Source organism: Leopardus geoffroyi, chromosome B4 (assembly GCF_018350155.1).
Source record: "Leopardus geoffroyi isolate Oge1 chromosome B4, O.geoffroyi_Oge1_pat1.0, whole genome shotgun sequence".
Classification (NCBI taxonomy): Eukaryota; Metazoa; Chordata; class Mammalia; order Carnivora; family Felidae; genus Leopardus; species Leopardus geoffroyi.
This window is the reverse complement of record NC_059341.1, coordinates 49,672,363-49,685,000: the sequence shown is the minus strand read 5'-3', so window position 1 is coordinate 49,685,000 and position 12,638 is coordinate 49,672,363. Positions and strand designations below refer to the sequence as shown.

The following is a 12,638-nucleotide window of genomic DNA, read 5'->3' as shown; positions in this document are numbered from 1 at the left end:
ATTCAAAGCAGGCTCCAGGCTCTGCACTGTCAGCACAGAGGCTTAATTAAATTCACAAACTGTGAGATCATGACCTGAGCCGAAGTTGGACGCTTAACCCACTGAGACACTCAAGTGTTCCTCATTCTTTTTTTATGGCTGAGTAATATTCCATCATATACATAATGAGATACACACACACGTATACACCACACCTTCCTTCTTCCATAAGATTTTTGAAACTAATATAGCACACTTATAAATAAATATTGTTATGGCCCCTGACTCTTTTGTTATCTATTCTCTTTGGATTTGTCAGGGTTTCTGTTGTTGTTACCTTTTCTTGCAATGAATCAGGCCTTAGAATTATTAAATCTAATATTCTTTAATATATTGATTTTCTGCTGTCATCTTTATTTTTTTCTTTGACTTTCCTTCTAATTCTTATTTATTTTCTAGGGTTCTTTTGTGCTGAATGTTTAGTTCATTTATTTGCATTCCTTCAAACAAAAAATATGTGCCTTTTTTTTTTCAACGTTTATTTATTTTTTTGGGGGGGGACAGAGAGAGACAGAGCATGAACGGGGGAGGGGCAGAGAGAGAGGGAGACACAGAATCGGAAACAGGCTCCAGGCTCTGAGCCATCAGCCCAGAGCCTGACGCGGGGCTCGAACTCACGGACCGCGAGATCGTGACTTGGCTGAAGTGGGACGCTTAACCGACTGCGCCACCCAGGCGCCCCAAAATATGTGCCTTTAAATGTACCTCTGAATAGAATTTAAATCTGTATCCCTAAATTTATAAATGCAATTTCCTCATGACTTCATTTTCAAATACTTTGTGGTTGTGGGTTTCATTTTTCTCTTTGACCAAATGATTATGTAGGGGCAGTATCTTAATTTCTAAGAGATTTGGTTTGCTATTGATGTTATTTAAACTTCTATAAGAGAGAATTTTTTTACTAAACAATAGTATAATCTTTATTAAACTCTTATCAATCACATTATTCTAATCCTCTACATCATTTTCTTTGTTACTTTTTCTATCAAAACTTGACCAAAATGTGACATTCACAAAAATTGATCTACCTGTTGTTATCCAAGTTTCCAACAGACTTGTTATATTTTTATTACTTAAAGGATGTTCATTGGCCTATCTTCAATTTGGACTGTGCTTTTTATAAATAGAAAAAAATCCTCAGTGTCTCTTTGACACTATTTTTCCTTTGAATTAAACTTTGCCTGAAATTACTATTTTTTATTTTTTAATTTTTGTCTCTTCCTTATGATTTCCTATATTATTATTATTATTATTATTATTATCATTATTGTTATTTGAACTTTTGTCGTTGTGTGTTAGGGGTGTTTTTTCATAAGCAAAAGTTGTAATATGTATACAGTCCCTTTTCCTTCTTCATTTTGACCTTTTTTGTATTTAGTCATCCTCAGTAGGAGAAATTTACTGACAGGCAGTATTTACCAACTAAGAATGTGTATGGATTCCCTTAGCCTATGTCCCTTTCCATATATTTAATGAAGTTTTCTGTGAAAGTGCCCCCATTAAAACCCAAGTAATCGTGATAAGCAAACTGCTGGGCTGGAGTGAGAATTTGACACCATTTTCTGATTGTCCAACAATCTGATCAAATAATGTGATTGTAAACTGGTCTCAAGCGTACATGACTGTTGAGTGCTCCCTAGAGCCCACATTCACCTATAATGCTTTTCTTTGGGAGCTACGCTACCTGAAAGCAATGTGCCTTGAGTGCCATGCACCCACTACTTCCTGTCTTCTGTTTTAAAGGAGTCATATTGCCTGATGTAGTTCAGAAGCAGAGCTACTTGGTACTGGGTACTGATTAGAATGGAATATGGAACTGCTCCTTCTTCTCCCCAAAACAGTAATCATGCATCAGAGCCACAGAAGCTACTAGAATTCTGTGTAGAACTGACCTTGATTTCTGTGTAGGGGCATGTTCTCATCACCTCCTATTCACCTGGTCAGTGTGGGAGGGGTCCTCAACCTAAATAGGATAAGGTGGCTGAAAATATGACACCTGACACTGGAGAGATGGGCTGACAGCAGCTTATTAGTCAGACACACTCACAGGTCAGGGGAGGAGAACGTGTCACACAGGGCCATATGGGGGCTAACTTGAGAATAGAGCAACAAAGGTCTGTGGAGGGCAAGCCTGGTAGTAACAAAACAGGGAGTGACTCCTGGATCCCACAGGAGGATGTGACTTCCTGTTTGCTTGATGTTGAGGTCTGAGAAGGAGGTGAGAGCTTTAGGGTGACTACCAGTAGCAGGCAGCTGGGCTGACTAATAGGGGAACTAACCAGGTGAGGGAGGCCTTCCCCTGGGGTGAGGGGTGTGTCTGAAAGGGCAAAGAACTATGTGGTTAGGCCTTTGGGGCCCTGTGAGGCTCAAAGACATAAAGACAGCATATGAAATTTGGGGCTTTACAATACAAGGCATAATATGGGACAAGAATAAAGCATTTTCTTCTTTCATATTAGTGACTTTGTGCTGTTTATAGTAACATAATTCTATTAGCATCATTGGGGCTTTAGTAGTGCAGTTTGTAAGATGAGGATTCTACTGAGCAATGCCTCAACATACCTCTCTGCGCCTTCACTCTTTAATCTGTAAAATACAAGAACTAGTCTAGATAATTCTATAGTCCTTTTGTCTCTAAATGGCCATGATAATTTAAAATAAATAGAAACATTTTACTTAGTGTCTATAAGGTCTAATACTCCAGAGTAATTACCTGTTTGCATGTCTCTTCTACAAATCTATGAGCTCGTTTTCTTAAGCAACTTGAAATGCCCATTTTATGATACATGAAAATTTCTTAACAAATGATTTTCAAATGAACGAATAAATCTAACTGAACAAGAAATATGTGGAGAACTTCTGAGCAATGCTAAATATTTCGTGAATGTTCTATTACCCAGTGGTCTAACATTCATTACTAACTAGCTGGTTATTCTACTAAAGTACTTAACTTGGGTTCACTGTGAGCATTAACATATGGCACTTACCACTGTTTATGTAGCACATTCTTTTCTCATGTTGTTAAACTTCCTTACCTTCCCAAGCTAAGGTCTGGAGAAGTTTAGTTTGTTCCATTTTAGACCTAAAGTCTTCTCTTTGTCTCCTTTGGCAAGGATGCCCCAGATTTCAATCAGCTACTAGAAATGTCAGGTGAAAAATGGCACAAATGTGAATTACGACAATAAAAGTTTATAAGCTACTAAAATAAAGTTATAGTACCTAAGAGCTGAGTCAACTGACAATGTTAAATGGAACATTTTACAACCAGTCCTGGGATAATGATAAAAAAAAAAAAAAAAAGTGGCACACAGAACATGAAGAAATACCTGACAGGAAATGGGCCCGAGATCAAGTTCAGGCTACATGATTTTGTATGAGCTACTTCTAAAGTGTGTGTGGGTGGGAGTGATAATCTAAAGTTTATGGAGCGCCTCCTCTGTGTCCAACCCTTGACATCCTTACTTCTCATAACAGCTCAGTGAGAAAGGTGTTGCTGTCATTTTAGAGAGGAGAAACTGAGGCTGAAAGTGGTTCAATTGGATAAATGCCCAAAAACAAAACTATTAAATAACAGAAACAATATTTGACTTCAAAATCTCTCCACCTCCAAGCCCATTCTCTTTCTATCAGTCTATGTAAAGAGATAGCTTTGGGTGAAACTCACACCCAAAGCTATCTCTTTACATAGACTTATAATCTCTATATAAATAAAACAAATTTTAGGTTTCATGAAGTATCTCTCTGTCTAACTTGATGCTAGTGTGTGCCCTATGCTATCAATTCAGGTGATTGTTCCCCTTACCATGGAGCTCACCATATAGATTAGCTACACAGGGAATGTAAAATTATAGCTAAGTAAGGCAAAAATATGGGGCTAGCATGAAGATCAGCATTAGGAAGGAAGTTGAACACTAAAAATGATGTTCAAGAAGGACTATAGAAACGTTATCAGGAGTTTGAATAGGTGATATGGCAATCATTCATTTTATTTTTTTAAATAACTCCACTCACAAAATATTTTGTGTTACTCATAAATTCCCGCTGCTTTCCCTAACCTTTCTAGCATGACATCCTCTTGTCACCCCACACGCCCATAATTCCCAGTCATGGTGCTTCTCATTTGTGCCCACCACAGTATCACCAGTGACAGATACACTGGCACATGCAGGGGGAGCTGGTGCTATCCTGATGGGCTGGAGCCTATCCTGATAGGCTGGTATTTGCTGTAATTGCATAATTTTTTTGGAAATATTATGTTTTACCTTTAAAGATCTTACAAAATTTATATTCTTCTCCCTCATCTGACTTTGTTATAATATAAAGATAGCCTTTTCAATTACTTATTATGGACCAAAATTCATGCTCCAAGCAGAATTAATGTCATGTTAATTCTGAGGCTTCGGATACTCTGTACAAACTCCTCTCATTCTAGCCAGAGAAACACAGTGATAAAATGGTCTAAACGCATCACATGCAAAGTGCTGATGTGAAATGAAAAGGACAGAAATATGATTGGGATATTAATTCAGGAGAAATAAGGAAATAGGACTGTTTGAATAAGGTTAGCAGGGTGGTTTAGTTCTTCCTGAAAATATGTGTGATGTTATCTCACCTTACCTTGACTTCCACCCCAACTACCCCTGTTCAAGTACAATCAAATGCTTGGTTTCTACACACACACACACACACACACACACACACACACACACACAAGAGGGCTACACAATACCCAATAGACAGACACAGACAGAAACGTTATGTGAAACTACTCCTATCAGACGAAGGCATTATGTCAATATAGCAATAACACCATGCATTTCTATTGTAATGGAACACAAATTAATAAAATGGGGAAGTAGAACTTGCCAAACAGCTTTAAACTCAATACCAGATTTCAATTATAGGTCCAAGACACAAGCTAATTTTCATGGTTGGTCCGTAATAATAGTCATTGCTAAATGACAGAAGAGAAACGGCTTTAAATGGGAAGTGGCACAATTAATCACAGCTGTCATACTTATGTACTTGCTGACTATCAACCCTGAACAGAACATTTAATTCAAATCTCATTTAAAAGTATGCACTGTCAAGGGAGAGGCCAAGAACCATTTTCTAGCTCAGGAAGCAACTCACAACCCATGTGCCAAAGATGTTACTGAAGATCGAGTGTATCGGCACATGGACTGATTGCTCTCGTCCCACACCTCTCTTTACAACCCACTGTAGGAACTTCTATAAAAAAGCAAGAAAATGCCCAAACCTTGGCATCTGACTGCTCAAAGAAATCAATTCCTGTTCTCATAATGTATCACTTTTTGGGGGAAGACTCTGCCCATTCAGAACTCCCACTGAATTTAAGTTTTGTCCATGGTGATAGGTTTTGACTTTTGAACAATCTTTTTAATATTCTGTAATACTATGTATCTATAATATATTTGTTAATACTAATATCCTATTGTTGTTTTAAAAGTACTTCAAAAAATAAGTGCTGCATATATAATACATTATTTCGTATAATGTAATAAATAATAATGTATCAAAACCCACTGAAGGAAAATTGAGTGTGTGTAGAAATAGAGATAAGGCATATAGATATAGATATGGATTTGGGTACAGAAAGAGAGAGAGAATTATAGCAAAGATCCAAAACAAAAGTTAAAACTTAGGAGCAAAGTAAGAGCAATTACCTTGAATCCTAAATAGTTTCATATATACTGATGTAATAGTTTTGTGTATAGAAGTTTGACATCATAAGAAAGAGGGGGATATCTTATTTAGAAGTATTAATTTGAAGGAATTACTTATCAGGTCAAAGAGTACTTTCATGTCAACTAGAGATTTCAAGTAGTTTGATAAATAGGTTCTGTGATATTATAATCATGTAATATTAGATTTATCTAAGTTGTCAAAATAATGTATCATCTGGCATCTACGTCTATTATGTCACTAACCTTACAGCTAGAACTGGCTGTGGTAAATATTTTACATTTATTCAATGTATATTTACTGAATAATTCCTATGTGTCAGGCACTCTAGGTACTAGATACATAAGGATGAATAAGATATGTACACGGTTCCAGTTAAGTTAGCATAATCAGGGTTACTTTTATAGCCCAGTTCTTCTGAACCTATATTGCGTTATACAAATTAAGGTTTTTTTGACCTTCAAAATATTTGTGGTACTTTGCTTGTTATTTTACCATTAATTACAGAATTAAACGAGTCTTGACAATGAGTTTCAGATGAGCTTTTTTGCTTTGTAGATATTATTGAAGCGAATAAATCTCTATGAATAGTGGAATGATAAAATATTCACAGAAACTTACAACTCTGCAGTTGAATAACAATTACTTTTGTTCCAAACAGGCAATTGGTTTCCAAACACATTAAACAAAGGCAATTTAGAAAGCTTCTTCTTCTTTTTGGCATCATTAACGTTGTTGAACGTCCTGGGATTCTGGAGTGTTTCACAAAGGTAAGTTTGTGGTAAGATGAGCAATTTCTGAGTCCATGAAATATTGATCTGGGAACTATCACTGAGCCAACGGGAATCCTGTATGCCATGACTGGACAAATTAGCATATTAGAGAAATTTAACAGATTATTCAGAGCAAGAAATTTCAATTTAGACTTCACTTTTGCCATTGATCCTTATAATAAAATAGTGCTTTACTCGATTCTAAAACATGTTCTGAAAGAAGATATGTTTTCTCCACTATATAGCACCACTTTAGAATTAGAAATAACCATATTGATAATAAGAATGAATGAGTCATTATCATTAAAAGCAAATATCATTAAACAAATAGCTAGAAATCTAATGATGCTTAAGATTTGGATTCCATTCAGGCCTTTCAATCAGCAGTGACCATTTCAAGGTCAATAACAAACTGCAAAATCATTTAGTCAGTCACCTGAGACCAGTCAGTGGCTTATTATGTATCATCTACCATCCATCCATTGCCAGTCCACCTCTCTCTCTCACTGACGTATTTTTGGATGACTGTATAGTTTTGAGCAAATTGTCTAACTTCTCTGAGCCTCTGTTCTTATATTTGTAAAATAAAATCAAGAAAACCAACATCTTGTGGGCTTTAGGCATATGAATTTTGGTAAAGGGCTGAGCACAGTACCTGTCATGTTGTGGAAACTACAAAGATCTTTATTTTTCTCACTTCCCTCTATTCACTTATCTATTTAGTCATATTTTATCTCATCACTGTCACTTCTCCCTTGCCTAAATCATTCTTTCATTCATTGAATAAATCTCTGTTGGAACACCAGTCATGCGATAGGTACTACATGCGATAGTAAACTAGAAGGACACAAAGTCAGTAAGTCAATAAATGTTTAGTGCCATTATGTTCCTGCTCTCACGGAGCTTATGGTTCAGTATAAAAGAGAGGCACTTAAATTTCATGCAAGGCAGAATTAATGACAAAATCAAAAGTTTTAATGGCTCCCTGAATTTTTATATTTCTTACTTTCCAAAGTATATAAGTTGTTGAATTGATCCTCCACAATATAAATATCTATCTCATTCTTGGATTGAAAGCCAAATTAGAATATCAAAGAGTCTTGCAGAAGGATCCAAGGGGAATATCCTCAGTTTTGGAGCAAAATAGAGTCATCGATGAAAACCGAAGGTGAAGGCAAAGCCTCTTTCCCCTCCATTCGTTGCCTCCAAACACATAAGTGGTGCTCATCTTCCAGTTCTCATAAACCCTGCACTTCTTACATCTTCTCCCACTGTAAGATCTGACCTTTGTCTTTTCATAAAGTAGTTTGAAAGGTAATTTTTTTAGTCAGCCCAGTTGAATCCACTTCCACTACTTGGCTGTAGAAACTTCAGCAAGCTATTTAACTTTGTTAAGCCCATTTTTTTCATTTGTAAAGTGAAAACAGTAAGAATAGCAATTGTGCCGTAAAATTGTTGTGAGGATGAGTAAATGCTCAAAAGTGTTAGCAATAGTAATAATAATGACCTCATGCTTTGCTTTATGCCTCCTTCTTCCTCCTTTTTAATTCTTCTTCTAGACTCATGCAGAGGTGTGGCAAAAATGACCAGGATTATGGGCTGAATTCATGGAAGAACTAGCACTGGAACCAGACTCTATTAGCTCAGGGATTTACTCATTCATTCATTCATTCATTCACTCATTCATTCAATATACTAAGCATTGTTCCAGGCACTAGAAAAAAAACAAAAACAAACTGAAGACAGCAAAGTACCAGTCTATATGAGCTACTATTTAGTACTCAAATTCAATTATTTTTTTTTTAATTTTTTTTTTCAACGTTTATTTATTTTTGGGACAGAGAGAGACAGAGCATGAACGGGGGAGGGGCAGAGAGAGAGGGAGACACAGAATCGGAAACAGGCTCCAGGCTCTGAGCCATCAGCCCAGAGCCTGACGCGGGGCTCGAACTCACGGACCGCGAGATCGTGACCTGGCTGAAGTCGGACGCTTAACCGACTGCGCCACCCAGGAGCCCCTCAAATTCAATTATTTAAGTGTGATTCTTTCTCTGTGATTGTTGAACAAGTGAGTTACTACAAAGAAGTGACAGATGGTGGAGTGGGGTGCAGAGAAGGAGACAAGAATAAAATGGTACAAAGCACCAAATATTGGAGGAACCAAAAGTGGGAAGGGACTAAGTGATAATAGAAGATTTATTGAGAAATAAATCTGATTCTTAGCAAATCCTCTATTTCCCTACATTTTCTTTTCCTTTTTTTCTGTTTACTTTTTGAGGACAGGGGGAAAAATAGAGACAGGATAAAACAAAGCAAGAAGGGAGGAAATTAATTTTCCAAGTGTTAAGCACTCCTATCTTGGGCAGTATGCAACACACACACACACATATAACCTCATGTAATCTCTACCACCTCCCTGTTACAGAAATCTTATCACTTTTTATTAATACGAAAACTAAAGTGAGAATCTAGGTAAGTAAATTGACTAGGTTCACACACCTAGGATTCAAACCCATGTGTGTATCTTTATAAAGCTCACACACTTTCTCCTACCAGCATACTGTTTCTAAGTGCCACAGAAGAGCTCTCTACCTACTCTATAACAACCCCTTGACTCTGATGGGTAGGGAAGAAACCCATCCCTTCAGTTAAAGTAACCATACCCACCATCACCTGTCGATCAGCCACTCCACCGGGAAAGAATGGGTGTCACATATCAGAAGAAAAGAGAGTGGAAAATTTGCCAGCAGAGATCAAGCAGCTAAAACCAACTACATTATGCGAAGTCACACATTACCCTGGGTATCTATTGCCCATTGGGGCGGGACGGTCCAAGCCAGAAGTTAGGCAGGAAACTATATGGAACTTATGGTAGGAGATCAGTGTCTCTAGTAAGGAATGAATGATTTTGATTTAGTTCTATACTGATTGTGTGATTGTCAAACACTAACAAACAGTAAGTATGTGAAGAAACAGGAGAAAACACAGGTGTTCTAGAGATAGTATTATTGAAACATATTATTTAGGAGTCAGTGTTTGATTGCAATAAACATTTCATCACAATTCAATTTTTACCAAACCCAATGGTGTTCAGAGCCAGATAACAGTGACAAATCTATCAAGAACAAGACATTCCCAAGTTATTCTTGTTCTTAAAGTTTTGAGAACAGCATATTAATTATGAAACAGCATCTTCACCAACACACAGCTGACCTTAGGTCTCTGTTGGCACCTGAGGGTACCCCCACCATGATTTTTATATTAGTGTGATACAATCCTAGTTTAAGTCCTAGAACAAAAAGAATCTTGCCAGGGTCACTCAGATATCACCTGAGGACCATTAGGAATTATAGATGAATATCAGGCAAGATTTATTTTTCATTTGTACAAAAACAAAACAAAACAAAACAAAACAAAACAAAAAATAGCCATCTGCCTCTGTCTGTCTTAGAGTCCTCCTCAATCAAATCTAAAAGTAGCAATGGTAACATGTCATACCTGAGGCTCTTCAGGTTGGGGGTGAAGGATGTAGGTAGATGAAATGTCTTTCCCTAGCTGAAAAGTATTACATAAACATCTCTATAGTGCTGGATAAAAATATATATCCCACATTAGATGCTGAAATAAAAAGATATTACAGATATTTTAGGGAGGGAGGGCAAAAGGGTGTTTGTTTTTATCTCAACACCACTGTCCTTCCAGTGTGGTAAAACACATCTTTTTAAAAAAAACTTTTAAAGTTTATTTATTTTTGAGAGAGAGAGAGAGAGAGAGAGAGAGGGAGCAGGGGAGGGGCAGAGACAGGGAGACACAGAATACAAGGCAGGGTGCAGGCTCTGAGCTATTAGCACAGAGCTTGATTCAGGGCTCAAACTCACAAACTGCAAGATCATGACCTGAGCCAAAGTCAGACACTCAACCAACTGAGCCACCCAGGCACCTCTGTAAAACACATCTTAAAGTTGATACCATTGCCCCAATTTTGTCAATGATACCAGTAGTCTTCTGTGCATAACTTGTCATAATTATTGAAAGCAACATAAATCAGAGACAAAAGACCACTTATTCAAGCATTATTCTTTCCTTACAGTTACTTTTAGCAATATATTGAGAGGGAAAAGCAGGTAAAATTCACTTTGGAAACTTTCACAAATCAGAAGTAGATGTTTGACCTCAGAAGCTTACATGTATCTGATAAAACTGAACTTATAGCCCATATTCACTTGTTCATTCAACAAATATTTTTGAGCATGTGCTATCCACCAGGCACTAGGAACACAGCAGTGAATAAAGCAGTTTGAAATTCCTATCCTCCTAAAACTTTCTCAGAAGTATTTGTGTCTTTTTTTTTAATGTTTGTTTATTTATTTATTTTTGAGAGAGAGAGAGAGAGAGAGCGCACGAGCAGGGGGGGACAGAAGATCCAAAGCAGACTCTGTGCTGACAGCAAAAAGCCTCACGTGGGGCTTGAACTCAAAAACCATGGGAGCGTGACCTGAGCCAAAATCAAGAGTCGTATGCTTAACTGACTTAGCCACCCAGGTGCCCCAAGAGAATAATGTGTCTTTAAAAGTAGTGTGCTACAGGGAGAAAAGGCCAGAATTTTGAATAAGAGAGTTCCCAGCCTAGGGTCTGCCAACTACTATTCATATGAACCCCAAAGAAGTCATTTAACCTCTTAGAATTTTAGTTTCCCTATCTGTGAAATGGGGATGATTTCATCCTTCTAAGGTTGTAGTGAGAATTCACTAAGCGAGGGTGGGTGTAGTGCCCTAGCATGGTGCCTGGCACTTAGAAGACAGACACTCAGGAAAGCCACGTGTTCCTTGGGTCAGGAGTATAGGGTATGCATTCTAGAAATGTATTCATGGATTGTTTGACAACAGTGTTTTCTACATGGGTTCAACACTGAATTTACAAATCTCTTGTGCATCTGAAGTATTTCATGAGTCCTGGTCTCCATGAAAACTGTAAAGTTGATAGGGTTTCAGACTTTCCCCCATCTCGCTCTGTCAGAGTCATTGCAAGTTGTAAAACAGCGCCATCTAAAGGTCCTTATGAGACAACTTAACATCTCCTGAAACTCCCTTTGTCGTTTTATAAAGACTGTTCTGGTACGCAGTGCTCTTAAATAATCATCACTGTTGTGCCAGTATCCATGGACCTGTAATAAAAGGTAGACAGCACAGGAAGAAAGCAAATGATTTATCAAGTCATCTACATCTGGTCCTAAAAAAAGCTTTCTTTCTTTCTTTTTTAGGTATTGTAATCTAAATCATTTTAATGCCCAGAACATCAGTGGAAGTAATCTTGAAGAAACACTTCTCCTCCATGAAAAGTCTCAGAAATTTTATGGCAGTACACAAGAATTTTCTTCAAGTATTGATCTTTGGGAGACAGCCCTATGAAACTACATTTGACTCTACCCATCCTATGAACAAAGTATTCACGTTTTCTTCACCTGAACACCTTATGCATTTTAGTTTAAGAACTAATATGGATGGCAGTGACTTTAGGAATATTATCGGTGTACTTTATTTATAAAGACTAATCATGACTCTTCTGGTGAACTATTATGCTTTTGCATTAACACATTATACATTACAATTGATAAAGTAATTTCAAAGTCTGTGTTGCCTCCATGACAACAAAATGATTAGGTCCTAAACATTACTATATTTTACAACTTTTTACAATGGTGGTTCAGCCATTAAAAGCAATATAAATGTTATTTTTAGTTTTAATGTGCCAATAGAATCAAAATAATAGTATGTTAACATTCCTCCTTTCTATACATTTATTGAGCACTTATTACAATGCCAGACCTTGTGATCATATGCCATCTATATCTGACTAAATAATAAATCTATACATGATTTTACTATATTTGATCTTCATATTATCCTATCAAGATATGAAGGAAATTTTCTCAAAATTAAAAAGCAATGTTAACTAAAACTGAGGCCCTTAACAAAGAAAGAATATTCAATCCTGAAGACATTATAAAATAAAGGTAAGTGATGGAATTATTCTGATTAAAGGAAAAAAGAAAATTGAGGAAGATTAAATGAGTGTTGAGAGAGTAATTGATGAATCAAATAGAGAAGCTTAAAGAGGATC

General features: G+C 36.9%; 1 protein-coding gene across 1 annotated transcript in view; it reads left to right on the top strand.

Annotated features, from left to right (window-relative positions):
* The window catches only part of SLC15A5 (solute carrier family 15 member 5), an 86,901-nt gene extending 74,754 nt beyond the window's left edge, over nucleotides 1-12,147 (top strand). Inside the window, exons 8-9 of the mRNA XM_045464259.1 lie at nucleotides 6,407-6,515; nucleotides 11,779-12,147. Coding sequence (XP_045320215.1) covers nucleotides 6,407-6,515; nucleotides 11,779-11,926 — 257 coding nt within the window. The 3' untranslated portion in view covers nucleotides 11,927-12,147. The remainder of the gene's footprint in view (nucleotides 1-6,406; nucleotides 6,516-11,778) is intronic.
* Nucleotides 12,148-12,638: the final 491 nt, after the last annotated feature.